At 43.1% G+C, this 22978-nt stretch overlaps 1 protein-coding gene across 3 annotated transcripts in view; it reads right to left on the bottom strand.

The window, feature by feature from the left end:
• Nucleotides 1-22978, bottom strand: part of PAPPA2 (pappalysin 2) — a 271960-nt gene that overhangs the window by 221235 nt on the left and 27747 nt on the right. For all 3 annotated transcript variants that reach the window (XM_058700089.1, XM_058700088.1, XM_058700090.1), the window contains exon 3: nucleotides 10378-11449. In XM_058700089.1, the coding sequence (XP_058556072.1) occupies nucleotides 10378-11449 (1072 nt within the window). The remainder of the gene's footprint in view (nucleotides 1-10377; nucleotides 11450-22978) is intronic.

Here is a 22978-nt window from a genome sequence, read left to right as displayed (position 1 = left end):
ATATATCACAGTAAGATATGTACATGCTACTATGAACTGGGTAGTTTACCTGGATTATCCTGACAAATTTAGTTTTGAATTCTAAATCACAAAATCCCGGAAATAAAATTGGCATTAAACTTCTGTGGGAGTTACATTACTAGGAATACCAAGGTCTAAGATCTAAGGAAAAGGACAGTGCCAGAAATGACTGCAGGCATTTCATCTCCGAGAAGACAAAAAACTAGCTCGCTCTACCCAGATTGTTGGCACCAGTTGGGAGAGGACTGCTATCTTAGAACCCCGCTGTCCTGCTCTTTTGCCCACAAATTGCTTGAACTCAAGGCTGGCCAGGAACCTATGACTGCTGGCCTCCAATGTAAAGATGAGTTGGGCTAATTCACACTGACGGCTTCCAGCATTTGAACCAAGATACTGCAAAAGACCGAGGCCAAGGGGCAATGGGATATGAATCCGAAGAGTTAATGAGATAAAGCAGAAGCCAAGACAAGCTGAGTTTAGTTTTAAACTAAAGCTATAAGGGTATGGGAATTCTTAATAATCTAGCAAACTGCTAACAAGACATGAATGTTGCAAATGCACTAAGATTTAGAGAACCCTGCAGCCTCTACTCCTGAAACTGCCCCATCTCTGGGAGCCTTCAAGCTCCACTTCCAGCCCATATGCAATTGTATAACAAATCTTTATTTTTTATTTTTATTTTTTAGTTTACTTGGGTAAGCCTCTCTGTTCCTTACAACCACAAAAGCCCAACTAAAATGTTTGGCAAGAATCTTGGCTAATCTGTGACATCATTTCAAACAGGCTTTATCTGATGGGAAGGCCCTGAACAGTGCTCCCCCCACCCTTTATTTAGAAAAGTGTAAACATAGGGTGACTGCTATATCCCTTGTGAGGAATCTGTTCTTTATCTCAATCACTGTCTCCTGGCTAATATCTCAATCATCTTACTTCCTGCCTATTGTAGTTGACTTGTTCTCCGATCATCAAAATTTACTCCATGTTTCATACTTTCAGAGCCATCTGGGAGCTCTGCTAGTCAAGTAATGAGATAATGAATAAAATGGCTTACAGCCTTTCCCTCCTCAGCTAACATTTTCACACTTTCATGGGTATCTTTAGTTATTTTTACTTACTTCTGAATATGGCAATTCTACCAAAGTAATGAGACCAGTAAAAAGGATTATTCAACTGTGTATTCTGAATAACGTTTTTTCAACACAGAGTAGCATACTCTATTGTGCCCAAACCCTTGCCCGACACTGTCATTTCCCCCATGTCATTGATTTTTGATTTATATACTTGCTAATTTATTTTAAAAACACCAACTGAGTACTTTCTATGTTACAAGAAGTATGAACAAAGAGCCTAAGTCTTGTGCAAGAGAGGCAACAATGGGTAATTACAATATAGTATGATCAGTATGTACCTGGACAGGGGTTGGCAAACTTTTTCTGTAAAGGGCCAAATAGTAAATATTTTTTATTTTCTGAGCCACATAGTCTGTTGTAACTACACAACTCTGCCACATGAAAGCAGCCATGAACAACAGTAAACAACCAGATGGGGCTGCATTCCGAAAAAAATCTCATTTACAGAAATAGGTGATAGACTAATTTGGCCCACAGTCCATAGTTTGGCAACCACCATTCCAAGGTAAGAACATTCTATCCAACAGTTATTTATTGAACACTCTTTGTCTAGTCCTTTTGCTATTCTATGTGCTAGGGTGAAACAGTAACCCAAACATACAAAAACCGCTTCTCTAATGGAACTTAGAGAAGTGGGGAAGATGGACATTAATCAAAACTATATATATATATATGTGTATACACAGATATATACATACATACATATATACATACATACATACATATATACCTACATACATATATACACATATGTATATACACATATATATGAGTGTGTTTATATATAAACATATATACACATATATTTATCACTAATACACACACATACATATGTATATATGTGTGTGTGTATATATATATATATATATATATATATATATATATATATATGTATATATACATATGCTAGTGATAAAATCCAAAAAAAGAAATAAAATGAGAAAGACATCATGAGGAGTCAGAAGAGTGTGTGAAATTTTAGATGAGGTCAATGGGGGAGACTGCCTAGAAGGTGACTTTGAAAAAAGACTGGAAGGAAATAGGAAAACTAGCCATGTAGAGATCTAGAGAAAGAATGTTCTAGCAGAGTGAAAAGCCACTGAATAGCTCACGTGGTAGGAGTCTGTCTGTCAAGTCTAGGGACAATGAGAAAGGCTGTGTGGCTGGAATACAGTAAACAAGGGGAGCATGGTAGGCAATGAGGCCACAGAAGTAGCTAGTGACAGATCAGATAGGGCGCTGTAAGTCACAGTAGTGCTACTGGCTTGGACTCTGAATGAGCTGGGAAGCTGCTGGAGAATTCTAGGCAGAGGAATGTCTTGATCTGAGTTATACTAATAGGATTACTCTGGCTACTATGTTAAAAACAGACCAGGGGTGGGGGTGCCTGGGCGGCTCAGTTGGTTAAGGATCCAACTCCTAATTTTGACTCAGGTCACCGTCTCACGGTTCATGAGATCAAGCCCCATGTCAGGCTCCGCAATGACAGTGTGGAGCCTGCTTGGGATTCTCTCTCTCTCTCTCTCTCTCTCTCTCTCTCTCTCTCTCTCTCTGCCCCTCCCCCACTTGTGCATGCATGCTCTCAAAATAAATAAATAAATAAATAAATAAATAAATAAATAAATAAATATTTATAAAAAAAAAAAACAGACTGGGATGGAGAAGCACGAAAAACATGGGTGAGACCAGTTAGGAGGCTACTGTAATAATACAGGTGAGAGACAATGGGATCAGAGCAGAGTGGTGGCAGTAGGCAGAATGAGAAGTGATACAAACGACACAGCTCATTGCTATCTGAGGACAAAGGAATGGTCTCAAGAAGGAAGAAGTGAGATCTTAACTGAGACTTGAAGGATAAGTAGGCATCATCCAAGTGTCGAGCGAAGGAGCCCGATCCCCGTCTGCAGACAGAGCTCCTGATGAGAAGTGACAGGCACACTGGGGTTCAGGGAATTAATGAGTGAGAAGCTTCCTCCAGGGAGTGACACCCAATGAAACACATCTTCAGAAAAACCTCTGATGCTATCTGTTCCACCCTCTCCCCAACCTACCTCTCTGGGTCAAGGGGGAAGGAAGACCCACCAACAAGATTGAACTTTCCTCCAGTTACTAAAGTAACATCCAAACAGGGTTCCCAGAGAAACAGAGAAAGAAAACACATTTGTTGTACGTGTGCAGCCGTCTTTCAGATTCCTAGGCATAAATTCTAGGAAGGGATCCCTAAGTGAAATCATCTGAGACAGACTGGCATCTGGCCACATACCAGGGCCAGCGCCCCAACTCCTAGGAAAATGCCCAAGTATCTTGAACAACTGAAGGTGGTTGCAGACTAGGGTCTCTCCTAAAAATTTTCTAAGAGGAAATATTTTTAACCCAGACATACCACATGGCTCTCTCACAAGTCTGTCTATTTGGCTAGGAAATAACCACAAAAACGAGAAAAACAACCTCTCCTCACTTACCTGGGGAGAAAAGCTCACTGAGCCAGGTGAACAGAAAAACGATGGATTCCATTTACCCTACAACAGGGTACCAGGTGGGACTATGGAGAAAGTGGCCCATAGGAGAACAAACAGGAGACATTTCTATTTGTCGGCAGACTTTTTAAGTTGACCTGTAAAGCTGTTTTCTTGCTTCCTCCCTCCTATTCTCTTTGCTGGGAGATGGAGTGGGAGAAGGTGAGACTCATCTCTTGAGAGCTTACACTGCTTTTGCATTTCGAAGGTGAGGGATTGAGAGGTTTCCTTGTTTTGTTTTAAACTTTCTCCTCCATTTCTTTTCTCTCTGTCCTCTTCTACCCCTTATGCTTATTTTCCGTGTGTGTGTGTGTGTGTGTGTGTGTGTGTGTGTGTGTGTGTGTTTGGCTCCAGGGAACTTTGAATCCCAACTTCAAAAGAAACCTATAATGAAGCCTGGCTGATGTTTAACAGACCCGCCACTGCAGGGGCCCAGCCCAACCACTCCTCTGGCTCCACAGCCACAGAGGGTGAGTGAACAGAGCACGGCTAATCCTGAGTATCCAAGTCTGTGCGGCGGCACCGATTCCTCCACCTGTTCCCTCTGATGGCACATGCATCTGCCCTCCTGTCCCCAGACACAAACTCTACCGTGTCCAAGGGCAGACGCCACGCTCGGCTGCGCCTGCAGGGCACCTCCCCGCCCACCGTCCCGACGGCCTTACAGAGGGAGGTGTGCCATGTTCTAGCACTGCCACGTGCAGCAGTTCTGCTCAAACCCCCCAAGTGCCAAAACTCAGGGAATGAGGCAGAAAAGAGACAGTGAGTCACCAACACACAGAGACCTCAGCCCACCGCAGGCTTCTGCAAACAAACGCACAGCAGCCTGTTATCTGCTTCAAAGCACCGTCAGGCGATGGGTGGTTGCCCCCTTAAACTCTGCACAGCCATTTGTTTTTCTTTGTTTTTATTTTAGTTTATTTTTCTCCCCGTGATAATGGTATCATGAGATCTGACACACAGAGTCCAAAATGGAGAGGCAAGCACGTTGTTGCACCCTTGACTGGATACTAAGCTCAATTCTGAAATGTAAAGGAGAGACAGGGCAGGGGATGGAATGGGGGTTCAACAGCAAAGAGCCTTTCATCTCTGAGACATAATTTTAGAGAGAAAAATAACAGAAACAAGTCATGACCAAAAAGAAGCTGAAGCTTGCAAAGGTCAGGGAAGCTCGAGTTTCCCTTAAGGCATAGAGATTCCCTTGGCTTGGCTTCCGAGGACACACCATAGGGAGTGGCCCATGACATTTGTGATTTTTATTAGGTGGGCTCTCCACCCCCTTTCTTCCCTCAGCTCTTGTAGACACTCTCCCAGGGTGGCTACTATGTACAAAGAGACATCTGGCCTGTGTAGCCTTCCTTACCCATTAGCCAAGTTCCTCTATCTTGATAATCTGTTCAGCTGGCTGGGTAACGTATCTATAATTCATATCTCCTTCTGACCAGCCCAAGTCTGATAAATACCCTCCCTTTGATAGGCCCATCTGGGTTACAGATGTTTGGATGCTGGATTCCTCAGGCTCTCTGCTCCTCTCAGAGCCTTTGGGAGAGGAACTCCTTTGGGCTAGATTTCTTGCTGAGGGTGGGGAAAGGGAGAACATTGAGTAGGACTTGAAAAATGAGAAGGATTGTTCATATGCCAATCATTGTCCATGCATGTTAGTAATCTATCTGTAGGTGTGTCCTCCACTATAGCACCTGTTGAAATTGGACCCCTTCAAAGTCACAGTATAATGGAGTTGTGAGCTTGAGCTCTGTGATTTAATTGTAATAATAGGATGCTATATATGAATAATTTAGAGACAATCACTAACTCAACCAAGTCACAGACTCTTGTAGAAATCCAGAGCTCTACGTCCCTATGAATCCAAAGTCCTTTCAAATGACCCAAGCAATATTTCTCACAGGAAAGCAGTCTGCACCCCATATTCTGCTTTTTTTTTTAAGTTTTATTTATTTCTTTTGAGAGAGACAGAGATAGCATGAGTGAAGAAGGGGCAGAGAGAGAGGGACAGGGAGAATCCTGAGCAGGCTCCACACTGCCTGAGCAGAGCCCAATGCAGGGCTCAAACCCATGAAACTGCAAGATCATGACCTGAGCTGAAATCAAGAGTCAGATGCTTAACAGACTGAGCCACCCAGGCGCCCCTCCACATTCTGCTTTTAGTGCCTTGGCCTGCTTTTAATTTTGATAAAATTAAATCCAGGGAATTTTGACAAAATTACTAAAACTCTGCACTAAGTTGTTAGCACCTACTCTTTATATATTCTTTATATTTGTTCCTCTGCTTAGCTCATTGTGTCTGGCACATCACAGGACCTTGATTGATTGTTTTTCAAAATATGGTTCTTTCCAATAAAAGTCATGAAAGACACTCAATATTTTTAATAATAAAATTCAGCATAAGGAATACAAGGCAGAGGATAGAGGGAGGAAAAGTCTATATGTGAAATAAACATAAGGGAGTTGGAAAAGAGAAAAGTTCTCCTCTCCACTATGCAGATTTCTTCCTCCAAAAGAAGAAATTCAGAGCTAATTATCCTTTTTTAGATCATGGTAAGTAGAGATCCAAAAGTGTGGTTCCTATTGTGAACAAGCACTAGACATTTGAGGAAATCTACCAGCATGAAAGACAGATATAAACTAAGGTGGGGGGGGGGGGGAACAGATAAAAGTTGACTACTGATGAATCAGATAGAGTGCACGGGGAAAAAAGAATCACAATAAATCTTATTTTTAGCCTCAAAAAAATTGCATCCTCCAAATAAAAATGGATTAAAATAGAAAGTCAAAGAATAAGAAGGTCTTAAAAATATAATTGCTAAAATAAAAAATTCAACAGAAGAGCTGGAAGATAAACTAAAGGAAATCTCCAAAAAAAAAGAACAAAAGAACAGTTACAACATATGAGAGAAAAAAGACAGAGAATAGATTCAGAAGATTCATCCTCAGGAGTTTCAAGGGGGAAAAAAGAGGACAGAGGAAATCGAATAAAGCAGTATCAATGTAATAATTTGACAAAATTTGCCACAGGTCAGGGCATAAGTGTCCAGATCAAAAAGACCACTGAGTGCTCAACTGAAGAAAAATTGTTTAAAATACCATAAAATCCCTCAAGTGACAAGGCTAAGATTCTAAACAACTTTTAAAAGGAAACAACAATTCCACCTCTAAAAAGACACACCATTATGAAAAGAGAAGCAAGAGGCAGCTAGTTAATTTTTTTTCAAAAACCTGAGAGGAAAGGCTTTCTGACCCAAAATTTTACCCCAAGGCAAACCTATTGATTTTGTGTAAAGGCAAAACGAAAACACTTCAAGAAATGTTTTTCAGAAAAAAGTTACCTAAAACATTCTTTCTTAGAAAGTTACTTAAGGATATTTTCCAGGAAAAGAAGATTGTAAGTTAAATGTCTGGTAAGGTAAGGTAATCGGGACATGGTGGCTCCAATCCAAAAAGCAGCAAAGGGCATTTCTGAGATGACAACCGTGTAGCAGACTTAGGTAACTGGTCAAGATTGGAAGAGAGAGAAAAACAGAATAACCTAGAAGGAAGAGCTCCAGAAGAGTGTAAAAAAAAAAAATTATATAGATTAGTTGATAAGATAATTGAGACTATCAAAAATGATGGAAGGGTCACCTGGGTAGCTCAGTTGGTTAAGTGTCCAAATCTCGGTTTCCACTCAGGTCATGATCTGATGGTTTGTGGGTTTGAGCCCTGCATCGGTTTTTGAGCTGACTGCGTGGAGCCTGCTTGGGATTTTCTCTCTCTCCCTCTCTCTCTGCCCCTGACCTGCTCACTCACTCTCATTCTCTCTCTCACAATAAATAAATAAACTTAAAAAATATTTTTAAAAATGATGGAAGGAAGAAAGGGAAAAAAAGAGAGACTCAACGGGTAGGGTGGTGGTGGGGGGCGGGGAGGGGTTGGGGAAGGAAGCTATGTCAGAAAGGAAATATAATAATAGAATCATAGTTTGTTCTACAGCGAAAGGAAGGAAGGAAGGAAGGAAGGAAGGAAGGAAGGAAGGAAGGAAGGAAGGAAGGAAGAAAGAAAGAAAGAAAGAAAGAAAGAAAGAAAGAAAGAAAGAAAGAAAGAAAAGAAATAAAAAGAAAGAAATCATAGCCATGATGTTGTAAATATATATAACTGATTCAACTAAAGATAGTAAAAGAACTATATTGGAAATATGGAGGGGAGAAGAAGGAGACAATATAAGAGTCAAAGTCTCCTCTTTATCCTAAGAGAAAGCTAATGCACAATGTTTAAAGCCAATGAATCAAGTAATATAAATACAATATTTGGAGGTACGGAGGTAAGTACCAAAAGAGAAAGGTAAAATAATCAAATATGGGAGCAAGGCTAGAGGGGAGAGAAAGATGGGAAAAATTAGGCAGGGGGCTGTCATCCCTATGTTTTCCAGTACAATTTGGTTTTGTATCTATGAGCATGTATTACTTGGATTTAAATATTTTTAACTATCAAAAAGGCACAAACAGTTCCTTTTATTCCACAAAGTGAATTTTGCATGTCGGGATAAGGAGGTCTGAAACATGTCTGGGTCTAGAGCTAGAAAGAGATCAGTTGCCATGGCAACTCTGCAGCAGTAAGGGGAATACGTTATAAACACCTAGTTAAGGGTAGTGGCTGTAGGTGTTCAGAGACATAAAGGGACACTCAAGAATGATGTCCGGTACCTGGAATAATGCTCTCAGTCATGACAGTGGGTTGCTGTAATCAGTGAGTGAGGAGGAAAAATGAGAACAAGCCAGATTTCTCCGTCTCTCCAGAGAGTTGGAAACCACTGTCATTAGTGAGGTTTAGCTTCTGCTTAAGGTTATCAAAATCTAAAAACCAAACCCAAACAGAATCTTTCTGATGTGAGTATTTCTGGGAATGTGATCAATTCCCCTTATTATTACTATATAAACAAAGGCTTCCCATCTGTCAGGTCTAATTATGACAATAATAACTAATGTTAGATTAGGACAGTTTTTTAACACTGAAAACTTCAGTCACCAAAGCACTTCTCTATCCCTGATTTCATCTGACTCACCAAATAGCCTGAGGATATAGGTAAGGCAAAGTATCACTGCAATCATGCTCTTTTTTACGGACAAGACATCGGAGTTTCAGAAAGTGACTTGCACAGTTTATATAGCTAGCGGAGCAAGGGCTCTAGAATTCAACTGTGTCCCGATTCTGAATTTTATACTCAATATTTGATATCACATGCCTCAACTACAAGCCGACCTACTAATCGGTGTTAACTGACTGCCCACACACAGGGCTACCATGAATTACTCTGCAAATCGTGGCCTACAAACACAAAGGCAGCCATTCAGGTATTGGGTGGGAGCTGAGACCCACTCTTCCCACCTTTCACCAACACTACACCCTAGTTCAGATGTGAGCCTTTTCATAATTTGTACAAAGGTACCAGTTATGTAATGAGGAAGCCCTGCCCACATACACCAATTAACAAGTTTACCACCTCCCTCCCTCCTTTCTTACCTCCCTGTAACATTCACCAACCCCTGCGTTGACCATCAAATGGAAATCCTCATATTGGCTTCTGTCTCACAACAGGAGACACATCAAATCCGTTAATTCATTAAAATAAACATGAGACAAACAACTGTATGTCAGGGCTGTTCTAGGCACGAGGTCTGTAGTGGTTAACAAGGGCCCTGATCTCACGGAGCTGATATTTCAAGCAAAGGAGAGACAAACCAACATAAGAAAAACATAAGAAGGGATGAGTGTGACATACAGAATTAAATTAGTTGACATAATAGTGACTGAATAGCTTACTTAAATGAGGGGAAATCAGGAAAGTCCTCTCCAGGAGGTGCCATTTAAGTCGATATTGAAATGACAAGAGAAAATCCACCCAAGGAAGATCAGGCGAAAGAGGATTCCAAGAAAATGAAAAGCCCTGGGGCGAAAACAAGCTTGATCCATTCAGCAGGCTCGGGAGAGAGTCAGGGTGGCTGCGCAGTGAGGATGGTGAGTGTGGCTGGGGGAAGAAGCTAGGCGAGTAGGCAGGGGTCAGGTTGTAGCAGAGCCTGTGAGCCAGGTGGGGAATCTGGATTCTATTCTAAGTAGAGTGGGGACAAAGAAATTAAGAAGGGGAGTAATGGGTTCCGATCCACCTTTCACAAAGGCTCTTTCTGGATGTTGTGTGGGGAATGGAATCTGATGGGGAACAGAGGAAGACTGTGGTCGCCTTAAGGAGACGTGGGGTTGGTTGTGGGGTGTCTCGTGGCCCTGAGGCTGCTCAACTGTTCAAGCTGCACCAGAGACTACACGCACATGAGACCTCTTCCCGGATCTCTGTTACTCTCTTGGGAGCCTAAGACTACAGGAAGAACGATCGTGGATGGTTGGTGCTGACTGGTGTCTACCAAAGTTTACCTTATTCACTCTCTGCAGATCCCCTCGCTTCCTCGGGTAGACTAAGTTGTTTGACTTTCCTGTGCCTCAAGCAGCTGGTGTGTACACCTTCGGGCACACTTTACAGCATGCACATGTCGTCTGCTCCACAGAAAATGAGTTCTGGGAGGGCTGTCGGTTGTCCTCGCCATCCCTGTGTCCCTAATTACCTGACACCTAGTACTTCACAAAAACGCAATCATTAACGTCCGGTGGGACGTGTAATGCGAGAAATATATCCCATGAGCAGGACACCCCAAGCCCCAGTCCCTTACCTCTTGGGTGAGTCGGGGTCGAAGCAGGTCTTGTGCACATCGGCCACCTCGGGGTCGCAGCAGTCCCCGTCGTCAAAGTCGTTCAGCATGTTGTTGCACTCCACGTGGCAGAGCCCGTCCCTGCGGTTCCAGGAGTAGCACCGGCCATGCAGGCGGCAGTCGCCCCCGTCATAGCCTGTGAGTGGGTGCTCACACTCAGGGTCACAGTGGTCATTGCCAATCTTGCTGGGCTCGCAGTTCACAAGCACAACCCGGTGGCGCAGGGTGGAGTTGTGGACCTGGTGGACGCTCAGCTGCCAGCTGATGTTGTAGCGGCTGAAGGCATGGTTCAGCGCCTTGTGCTGCCGGCTGATCTGCTCCTCGCTCACGGTGGGGTTCAGGCCCTCATCGTCACAGATGTTTACCACTCGGTAGCGGATCACCTTCTCTCCCTGGAGGGGCCGGTGCCCATTGTAGTGGGAGATCAGCTCCACGTTGTCACAAGCCGTCCGTCCACAGAGTGGGGGCTTCAGAGGTGACACAATCTCAGGCTCAGGCTCAAAGCCATGCAGAACCTCACGCCGTGGGAACTCCCCATCTCTAAAGGGGGCCCACTGTTCTTCCAAGGGCTCAAAACTGGCTGTCAGGATGAGGGAGGCCAATTCTTCCACTCCAGCTGGACGCTGAGGACTGTGCCGGAGATGGCTTTGCGGGAGGGCGGTCGACCAGAAGACCAGGGTGCCCAGGTGTCCACGAAAATAGCGGCCATCCTCAGAGCTATCCCCCCCCAGAAGCAAAGAGCGACAGGATGCCATGAAGGGGCTGTTCAGGGGACCAGATTGCTCTGGGCTACTGGCCACCCGAGTGCCATCCACATACAGAGCCATACGATGTCCATCATAGGTGGCTGCCACGTGTGTCCATGTGCCTGGTTGGTAGCGACTATTGCCAGTCACAATGGTGGCTTTCTTCACACGGTCGGTGCGAAGGGAGAAGAAGAAGCGAGCGTCTCGCCTTCCTATGTCCTTCCCTGAGCGGATCCCTAGGGCCCAGCCCTTGTCACTGACAGTGTGGGAGCAGTTATCAAACACACCTGGGAAAGAAGGAAGAATCGAGGGGAGAAATACCAGATACAAAGGGGATGGAGAAAGGGAGAAGAAAACCCATATAAATAGCAAGAATGTAGGTTTTTAGGGGGAAAAAAATAAGTGACACAGATTCCCCACCTGAGATGCCTATCCAGTAACCCAGAGCAGGCCATTCTGGCAACTTCGATCCCCAGAAGGAATCTGACTTGAGATTTGATCCAATTTAACTCATTCTGGTATTTTTCAGTCATCAGAATAGAAGCAAAAAAGACGATGTCTAATGCAAGTGATAAATGTGCTCTAGAATTTGTCACAAATGTTCCTCGTGCTGAGTCCACATCTTCCCCCCACTTCCTCAGAAGCCACAGGGTGGGGGCAGTCACAGTTTCTAGGAAAAATGGTCATCTCCCACTCCCTCAAAAGGTCCTTTGTTCTCATTTGAATAGAAATGATGATTCTCACAGGGGACAGGAAGGAGTTGGTGAACCGGGAAGTCTCTCAGAGAACACTGTAACAGACATCATTCCTAGCCCACTATCCCCTCTAGTGCCAAGGACACCCATCCACAGTGAACAACTGTTCCCCAGCTTCTGCCCTGTCCCGCAGTCCCAGACCGAAAAGAACAGTCAAGGCAGTTATAAGAATGATTGTTCTATAACCGGTGATGCCCACCACAGTACAGAAGTGAAACTCTACAGGATAAATGAAGCTGAAGTTCCACACCACCCACTACTTGACCGCCTTACTTACTGAATAAACAAAGAGGGGGATGCTTGGAGACAGCTAGATCGTCAATGTGTTGGAAGCAGGAAAAAGGAGTCAGATAGAACACAATCACATATAAAAGAGGAATCCCGAAGGCAATTTGGACGCCTTGAATATTCCCAGCAACCCATCTGCAGTTATGAACCCACCATCCCTTCCCAGCACCTCTTCTACTACTAGTATGTAGGTAGAGTCTTGGGAGCAGACTTTACTTGTAAGTTACACAGAGGCAGTATATTCACGTAAGAAATGCTTAATAAACATTTCCTTAAATAATGAATAAATGAGGGGCGCCTGGGTGGCTCAGTTGGTTCAGCATCTGACTTCAGTTCAGGTCATGATCTCTCAATTCATGAGTTCAAGCCCCGCATCAGGCTCTGTGCTGACAGCTCAGAGTCTGGAGCTTACTTTGGATTCTGTGTCTCCTGCTCTCTCTGCCCCAACCCCTGCTTGTGTTCTCTCTCTCTCTCAAAAATAAATACGCATTCAAAAAAAAAGTTTAAAAAAAATGAATAAATGATGAAGAAGTCTGCTAGCCTTTGGATCACATATCTGAGGCTAACAGCACAAGTTGTTCTCCCCCAACCTGGTTATAAGAATTGTATTTCTTACCCTGAGCTCCTATACAATCCAACCCAAACAGTAGTTCTCTATGGAGAGTCAGGACTTAAAAGCCATGAGGCCTCCTGTTCTGATTCCAGTCAAGTGTTTGTAAAAGTCGCTACTTTTTCATAAATGCTAGAAAATTTTTTCTTCTGTCTCTAGTATAAATCAGTAACTTGTGATCTAAAAAAATAAAATAGAATAAAATAAAAATAAATAAAAATAACAAGACAGGGTCACCAGAGTGGCTCAGTTGGTTAAGCGTCTGACTTCAGCTCAGGTCATGATCTCACGGTCCGTGAGTTCAAGCCTTGCATCAGGCTCTGTGCTGACAGCTTGGAGCCTGGAGCCTGCTTCGGATTCTGGGTCTCCCTCTCTTTCTGCCCCTCCCTTGCCCTCTCTCTCTCTCTCTCTCTCTCTCTCTCTCTCAAAAACAAACATTTAAAAATTAACAAAAATAATAAAAATAAAAATAAAAATAAACAAGACATTCTTTTTAACAAAAGCAACGCTAACGGTTAGACTTTGAAGTCCTGGTGAGGACTAGGTATAATGCAATGATGATGTTCCAGTTTTATTCATTGAGGAGGGTGTTGTTTTCACCCTGAGGTCTGTCTGGTAAAGGAGCATAAGAGCTCCTACATTAACAGATTCTTGTATGGGGTAGACTTCCAACAGGGCAGACAAATCTAATGAGATCAATAGTAAGCTCCCTGCTTCAGAGTTTCAATTTGGTTAACTTATTCTGATAAGTACATTTAGCCTTAATTATGTCCATCTGCTGACCTATGAACAAATGTACTACAATACTTAATATTTAATATCAGGACCATAGAGTTACTAATCTCTCGACTAGCAAATATCTGCTGGCTTTTAAGAAGAAGAATTGGAGAGGCTATTTCATATTTGTTGCACATAAATAGATGTGTCTACAGATCTTTCTTCACTTATGAAGGAGTTACTTCTTTATCAACTAATCCTAAGTTGAAAATGCATTTAATGTACCTGCCCTACTGAACATCACAGTTTAGCCTAGCCTCGCCCCTACATCTCAGAACACCTACGTTAGCATACACTTGAGCAAAATCATCTAACACAACGACTATTTTACAATAGAGTGTCAAATGCCTCATGTAACTTATTGAATACCGACCGCACTGCCAGTGAAACACAGAATGGTCATATGGATACAGACTGGCTGGAAGAGTATTAGCTGTTTACCCTTGTGAGAATGTGGCTCACTGGAGCCACATCCCTGCCACCCAGCATCACAAGAGAGTATTGGACCATCTACTGCCAGCCCGAGAAAAGCTCCAAATTCAGTATTCAAAAAGTACAGTTTCTACTGAATGTGTGTCACTTTCACAACGTCATAAAGTCAAAGAATCATAAGTTGAGGGGTGCCTGGGCAGCTCAGGTGGTTAAGCTTTCAACTCTTTATCTCAGCTCAGGTCATGATCTCATGGTTCATGACTTAGAGCCCCGTGTTGGCGCTGTTGGCCCAGAGCCTGCCTGGGACTCTGTCTCTCCCTCTCTCTGCCCTTCCCTTGCTCTCTCTCTTTCTCTCTCAAAATAAATAAATAAACTTTAAAAAAAATCATAAGTTGAACCAATATAAGTCAAGGTCTGTCTATATGTGAGTTGAGGTATAAATTATTAGGCTTCATATATAAATTAACAGATAATTTATATTTGGCATCTAGTTGCAATTTTGAACACTTTTATTTACTGTTCTTAGAACTTCCATTTTAGCATCAATAAAACAATTGTTTCTACTTATTTATCTCATAGGAAGCTATAAAATTATTAATAGTGTGCCTAAAATGATATTTCTAACTTCTTGAGAATGACATAGAAGATGTAATTTTGTCATACTAGTCTAGATCTGATTAATCCAAGTGTTAGTAATTATATTAGAAAAGATTTATTCAACAAAAGCATTAAAATAGTCATTTTAGTTGGGAGCTGTAGCAAATATGATGCAAGTATTACTTTTTAAGTGATTACCAAAGTAATTATCCTTTGCTCTCTAATTTAATAAGATGTCCAAGTAGCGTATGAGAAACCTCACTTGGTGCTTAGATGACTGCATTTTATTTTTATTTTATTTTTCCTTTTTTTTTTAATGTTTACTTGTTTTGAGAGACACAGAGAGAGAGAGCATGAGTAGGAGAGGGGCCAAGAGAGAGAGGAAAACACAGAATCCGAAGTGGGCTCCAGACTCCAAGGTGTCAGCACAGAGCCCGACGCGGGGCTCGAACTCACGAACCACAAGCCGACGTTGGATGCTTAACTGACTGAGCCCCCCAGGAGCCCTTGGATTAGTGTCCTTCCAAGAAGCGGAAGAGAGCTAGCCCCCTGCCATGTGAGGATACAAGGAAGGGTCACCTGCAAACCACTTAGAGGATTTTACCAGACACTGAATCTGCTGGCGTCATGATTTTACACTTGCCAGCCGCCAGAACCGTGAGAAAAAAATTGCTTTTCTTTAAGCCACCTAGTCGATGGTGTATTTGTTCCAGCAACCCAAGCTAAGACACCAATGTTATCAGCCATAGCTGCGGATCAGAACCACATGTGAAACTTTTACAGATACAGGTTCTTGCAAGCCTATGCTGACAGCTTCTGCTACCCAACGTATTTACAAAAGAAGTCCGTCTTCTCACTGCTGCCTCATGTATGGAAATGCAGAAGACAGAAGCTGGGATTAGAAAGACGGTTATCAATGGTAAATTAAATCAGACATGAAAGCAGAAAGCTCGTCTGAAACTGCTTTAAGCCATTTATTTAAGAATCGCATGTGATCAGGCGTTTTCCTACAACCTGTGCAACCATCGTACATACTTGCTCATTAATTCAGCAAACGAATGGAATGAGAGGCAGCTAAAAGAAATAAGGGCTTGTTAGGAATAGTGCACAGATATGATACAGACAGGGACCGTGGCTAATTGATTGTCGAGGAACTGATAATTAATTGGGGCTTTTTATTATCGTAATAAAACTCATATTTAAGACTACTGAAATGAAAATAAATATCCAACACTCCCAGTGAAAGATCTATTACTCCAAAAGAAGAAACTGTGGCACTGTGGCTAACCTCTCCTTGATAATCACTGCCATCAGCCCCAACTTCTTTCATAAAATCTTGAGTCCATCCTTGTGAGGATTTTCAAAATTCCCAAGGCCAAAGTAAGCAAATATTTCTATCCTCCCACATTGTCTATAGTCCATACTAGTAATCATCCCTTCCTCCAATGTAGAGGACATGGATAGAAAAGTATGATTCTCTTATCTCTTGGGACTGAATAAACCAGTACAGTTAGGCTGAAATTGAAGCCTCTGCTCAAACACAGACATAACCCCACCTCTGAATCTGTAGCTTGAAGCTCCATGCTTCAGCCCTAGCTGGTGGGGAGAGGATCGTCTTGGTCACTTGAAGGACTGTCACCCTATTAAACCACACTGGATTCTCATCTCATCTCACTGTCTTGCTCCTTGTGGAAAATGAAATTTCACTTGGAATTAGTCATTTCCATTCATCAAACATTTACTGACCATCGCATTCATGCCAGACATAGCAACTCATTTCAGCTTTGGAAGAAAAAGCAGTCTTTGCCCTTGAGGATTTTTAGTCTCATGGGTGATTGGAAATATTATGAGGTGACTTCAACCTATCAGGACTTAAGATCAAGGAACACATAGGTGAGTGAAGACAGAGCCTGATCTCATACAGTCCAGTCTCCTAAGGGGAGAAGACTGATACCTGCTCTTGAAGAGTGGGGAAGAGTTGGCCAGGAAAAAGAATTATGGATCACTCTACACAGTGGGGACAGCAAGACGGAAGGCACCAGGGGTGGAAACAGGTCAAAGCAGGTCGTGCATAACACAGTAAGGGGCTTGGACTGAGGAGGTTAGGGACTAGCTGAAGATTTCCCTACTGCTGCCAAATGCCTCTGATATCCCGAGAGCACACAGAGGAGAGGCAGCATGAAACACCCCATGGCTGGCCTTGCCCTGCACACTTGGTCCAACTGCAGTTAAGGAACTTTCCAAAGCTTGCAAATGGACAACTGTCGCACAAGAAATACATGAACGCTACAAGAGTTCCGTGTAGTCAGTCTGCCCACGCACTTGCTCAGGAGATATTTATGAACCAGTACTAGCTGCCGATCTCAGTATTTGTGTTGGGGATTTCTAGTGATCAAATGGTTATTTGACATCATGGAGCATTCGGTACAGTGCGAGAGATAAGCCTTAAATAAGGAACTACAGTGAGATATGCTGACAGTTAGAAGTATAGTCATGTGAACAGCAAAAGAACCTCTTTATTAAAATATGGAGATGATATGGCAGAAATTCTCCCTGAAGTTATTAAATGGCAGCTTTCTAGCATTGACCCACCTTGTTAATAATTTGATTGGATCCAAATCTGCCTAATGAAACTAGGGGTACTCTGTTCTCAGTCAGATTGTTTGAAAAGGTTAGGGAGACCTAAAGCCAAGGAACTCCAAGATGGAAGTTCAGACATTCCCAGAGTGAAGGTCATGACCATTCACCCAGAAGCATTTACTGTAAAATTCCTTATATCAAATATCCACTTCAGCTGAGTCTTCTAAATTGGGATGCGGTATTCTTTTTGTGTTTTTTCTCTTACTTCTTAGCTTGTAAAGATACCCCCCCATTTGGGGCACATGGGTGGGCCGTCAGTTAAGCATCCCGACTCTTGACTTCAGCTCAGGTCACGATCTCACGGTTTGTGAGGTCAAGCCCCACTTCGGACTCTGCGCTGACAGGGTGGAGCCTGCTCGGGATTCTCTCTCTCTCCCTCTCTCTCTCTCAAAATAAATAAGTAAACATTTAAAAAAAAAAAAAAAAGGTAACTCCAATTTATATTTGAGCTTTCCAAAGCAATCTGGTGTAACTATCATTCAAACGGTAAAGCCGTCTTATGAGCTCGGCAGGATAATGGTCACCTCATTGTATAGATGAAGATACCGAGGCTCTGAGAAGTCGGGTGTCAGGCTGGGTGCAGAGAATACACTAGAGCTGAGGTGTCGTGGTCTTGTATTGTTTTCCTTTTCAGTGTGTCCTGTCAGTTCTGGTGAGCCCGTCTGAGCCAGCTCCACCACGGTAAAGACCGACAAGGAAAACAGACACAAGCTGCCAAGTGTCTCCTTCTCCCTCTGACTAGTAAAGTAGATGTGTGTGTTTTGCTGGTGATCTGATTTTTCTTATCACTTAAAAGGAGGAAATGTCACTTCAAGACTTACTATAAAGCCACAGTAATCAAGACAGTGTGGTATTAGTGAAAGAGTAGACCTACAGATCATTGAAACAAGACAGGAAGCCCAGAAATACACCCACATAAATTGTGTCAACTGATCTTTGACCAGAAGCAAAAGCAATACAAGAGAGCAAAGACAGTCTCTTCGACAAACTGCTGGATCAATGAGTCCACATGCAAAAATATAAAGCTAGACACAGACCTTAGAGTCTTTACCAAAATTAACTCAAAAAGGATCATAGACCGACACGCAAAATGTAAAACTATAAAAATCCTGGATGATAACAGGAGAAAACCTAGACAACCTTGGATTTGGTGATGACTTTTTTAGCTGCAACACCAAAACATGATCCACGAAAGAAATAGTTTCTCAGCAAGACTCGATTAAAAATAAATATAAAAACTATTGCACTGCTAAAGACAGTATCAAACCAACGAGAAAACAAGTCACAGGCTGGGAAAGAATACTTGCAAAGGTCACATCTGATAAAGGACTCTGCTCCAGGACACACAAAGAACTTGTAAAGCTTAACAGTAATGACAGAAACAACCCAATTTCAAAGCGGGCCAAAGATCATAAGAGATAACTCACCAAAGACCTACAAATGGTAAACAGGCATATGGAAAGATACTCCACATCATCTGTCGTCAGGGAAAGGCAAACTGAAGCCACGAGATAACACCACACATGTCATGGAAGAGCCAAAATCCAGAACATGGACACCAAATGCTAGGAACATCTGGAGCAACAGGAACTCTCCCACGTTGCTGGTGAAAATGCAAAATGGCACAGCTGCTTTGGAGGACAGTTTGGTGGCTTCTTGAAAAATTAAACAGGGGCGCCTGGGTGGTTCAGTCGGTTAAGTGTCCGACTTCGGCTCAGGTCATGATCTCGTGGTTCACGAGTTCGAGCCCCGCGTCGGGCTCTGTGCTGACAGCTCGGAGCCTGGAGCCTGCTTCTGATTCTGTGTCTCTCTCTCTGACCCTGCCCCCATTCATGCTCTGTCTCTCTCTGTCTCAAAAGTAAATAAACATTTAAAAAAATTTAAAAAAAAAAAAAGAAAAATTAAACATATTCTTATCATATGATCAAGAAATCACACTCTTTGATATTTACCCAAAGGAACTGAAAACTCTGTTCACACAAAAACCTGCACACAGATGTTTGGAGCAGCTTTATTCATAATTGCCAAATCTTGAGAGCAACCAAGATGTCCTTGAGTAGGTAAGTAGATAAATTAACTGTGGTGTAGACAGACAATGGGATGTTATTCAGCACTAAAAAGAAATGAGCTACCTAGCCATGAAAGAAAGAAAAAAAAAAAACATGGAGGAAGCATAAATGCATATTACAAAGTCAAAGAAGCCAATCTAATAATCTATATACAGCATGATTCCAACTACATGACATTCTGGAAAAGGCAAAACTATGAAGATATTAAAAAGATCAGTGATTGCCAGGGGTGAGGGGAGACACATGAACGGGCAGAGCAGAGAGGATTTTTAGGGCAATGAAGATAATCTGTGTGATGTTATCATGATGGATATACGTCATTTTACTTTGGTCCAAACCCAAAGAATTTGCAATACAAAGGGTGACCCTTAAGTAAACTCTGGACTGGTGATGATGCTGTGTCAATATAGGTTCATTCTTGGTAAAAAAAAAAAAAAAAAAAATACAATGTACCATGCTGTACCATGCTGGTGAGTGACATCAATCATGGCAAAGGCCATGCATGGTCAGGGCGGAAGACATACGGGAAATCTCTGTATCTTCCTCTAAAATTTTATTGTATACCTAAAACTTCTAAAAATATTAAGTCTTAAAAAAAATAAAGGATAAATGTTGCCTCCACTTTGGATTTTGAGCCTTAAAATGCCTATCCACTTTAAGCATCCAGTAACCAACCGTGCCAGTTCAGCACAATTTGTCCACCTCAGATCTGCTGTTCAGCCCCTTTGACCACAAAGGGGATCACAGAGCTGCCTGCAAGCTCGTGTACACGTTCTCAGGAGGGACACCAGACCTGCTTTCTTAACTCCACCAGGTAGGAGCAAGATGGACTTTGATTCAAAAGAAAAATGACCAAATCCCCATTTAACAGGCCTCTCTCTTCTCGGCCTAGCAGAGAGGAGGCTGATAAGACCAACCCAATCTAAGCCAACACACCATACATGGTACAACTCTGAACTTGTGCAACACTGAGATTTTACAAGTTTGGATGTATATGTGATAAAAGCAAACGTGTTATAACTGGTGTTTATTCATCAAAGTCACATTCTTGGGAGGAACAGAGGGACCAAGTCGTTCAGCATGATTTATGAAATCACTCAACACCAGACTGAACTAGGATAGCCCACGGGTCGGAAAAATGAGATTGAATGATGTAACTTGAAAAATGGTGGTGGTACTGAGGCCAAACATTCGGACCACGTCATCTTAAAACTTTAAGAATCATTCTTCCAGCTCTCGCTCAGAACTGGCTCCCATTATGCATCAATGTCTGCTAAATTGACAATTGTCCAAGCACCCTACCTTGTATTTAACATAAGGTTTGAGAAAAAGGAAAGTAAACTGGAGGAGTACATCCGATTCATTGTATTTCTGCTGTAAACTCCAAAACTCATTTGTAGAGACCATGGGTGTCTTAACAGAGCTACGTACCCATCTGAGTCTTCAGGAAAAAGCATTTGCATCCAGCTCTCTATTACTATAAATTGCGTTTGGTATTAATAGAATCCATTTCCATCAAGGAGAAAAGCCTTCTTCAAACTGGGATACAGTCTCCCTGAGTGTTTGTGAGAGATTTTAATAGTGGCAAACATCATAGCTAAAGAGTTACAGACAACTGTTTCATGGGTAAGTTTTTCAATGTGGCCCCTGTCGAGGAACAATCCTGCTTCTCTGCATTCCTTAGGTTCTTTCTTTGTGCTCAGGAGATCTGCTGCTTATGACAAGAGGAAATAAAGAGACCTCAACTACCTTTTACGAAAGACCTACCATGCGCCACCCCTGTTAAACCCTACCACAAGTGTACGTGCTGATTTTATGATCCTCAGTTACAGACTAAAACCTGAGGATCATAGAAGTTAAGCAAATCATCCACAGTCTATCATCTAGGAAGGGCCAGAGACGGGGACCAAAACCACGTCTGTTTGACCAAAAAGCCCCAGCTTTTCCCACGATACTAAAATATCTCAAATACTGAGAAACAAGTGTCTAGTTACTGCTTTGAAGCAAGACCAGCAACACAGGCTGGTGGGCGTGGCAGCAACAAAGATGCGGACCGCTCTGAAGGCGACTGGGATCCGTCTTAAAGGACCGTGGAGGCTAACATCCACCCCCAGAAACCGCGTGCAGGATAGACAGACTGGCCAGCTGCCTGACATGTCCACGTTGCCCAGTACCTAAGCTGAGAGGCGGGCTTGCTGACTTTCATAAGATTTCTGGGTAGTACCACAGGCCTTCCTGTGACACATGACATTCAGTCATCAACTCTAGGGGACCCTGAGGCAACACAGAGTTTCTCACCCCAAAGCCAGGACAGCAACTGAAGGTGGAAGGGAGGCCCACGTAAAGAACCCTCGACGGAAAACTCCCTGGGGCGCCTGGGTGGCTCAGCCAGTACTCGGGCGCAGTTCATGATCTTGTGGTTTGTGGGTTCGAGCCCCGTGTCGGGCTCTGTGCTGACACTGCAGACAGAGCCTGGAGCCTGCTTCAGATTCTCTCTCTCTCTCTCTCTCAAAAATAAATAAACATTTTAAAAAAAATTTTTAACTGAAAACTCCCTTCCAAGCCAGTCGCTTCCACCCCCACTTTCTCCTTTTCTTGGTTTCCCCATTAGGTATTAGTGGGGAAGGGGACCCTGTATTAGAAGAGAATGTAACAGAAAAGGGAGGTAGGTGGTCCAGGTAGGAGCTGCCCCCACCTCTCAACCAATCTGCTCAAGCTGCTCTGCCCGCTCGCTGGTGGAGAAGGATCCGCCAGAAATCTTCCCTCTCCCCTACTGGGATCTTCCGTCAGTTGGTTTTGACCAGACAGAGGGAGTTATGTTTCCACAGTGCTCTTGGCATCATAATTATGAGGAAAGTATCATCGACTCCAGGAGTTATAAAAGTCAATATAAAGTGCGATTAAAAAAAAAAAAAATCTTCTGAGAACTGTCAGGAATCAACCTGTCCTTGGCATTCTTATTTTATGGTAATGACAAAAGGGGGAAAGGAGCATCTCATACCCTTTTCTTCAAAACAAAGGAGTATCTGTGTTTCAAGAACATTATGCGAACTTATTTCAGACTGTTGAAGTAAATGGAAAAGAAAAAAAAAGGCTATGAGAGGCTATGCAGGCCGAGTGCCAAGAAGGATGCATAGAGATTCATTCTCTTACACGCCCCCAATTAAACCCCACTCTCCAGTCAACATGTCATTTTCTGACATCAATGTCCTAGCCCCGTAAATAATGCCATATAGCTCCCTTCCTGTGAAATGCCCCCCACCCATGGGCATGTCCTTTGGAAGTCAGCCTGAGCTCCACCTTGTCCGTGAAGACTTCCTTGACCGCCCCACAGAGCGGCTCAGGGAGCTGCATGCTACTGTGCTATTTTCTTTACACCATCAAGCAATTTGAGGGTGCCGTGAGGGCAAGAGCCTGTCTCGGACACCCATGAATTTCCCACAGGCTCAAGAGAGGAATGGGTTGTAGTTCCTGCATTGCACCGACTCTGTTCCAGAAGTCAAACTGAGTCATGAGTCTTGACTCAGAGAAGAAACCTTCGCCACCGGGGTGGGGGAGGGGGGTGGGGGGGGAGACAGGCAGTGTGGCCCAAAAGCCCTACAACTGCACGTGACCCAGAGGGATGACACAACAGGGACTGAGCTTTCT

This window comes from Neofelis nebulosa, chromosome 15 (assembly GCF_028018385.1).
Source record: "Neofelis nebulosa isolate mNeoNeb1 chromosome 15, mNeoNeb1.pri, whole genome shotgun sequence".
Classification (NCBI taxonomy): Eukaryota; Metazoa; Chordata; class Mammalia; order Carnivora; family Felidae; genus Neofelis; species Neofelis nebulosa.
This window is presented reverse-complemented; position numbering and strand designations above follow the sequence as displayed.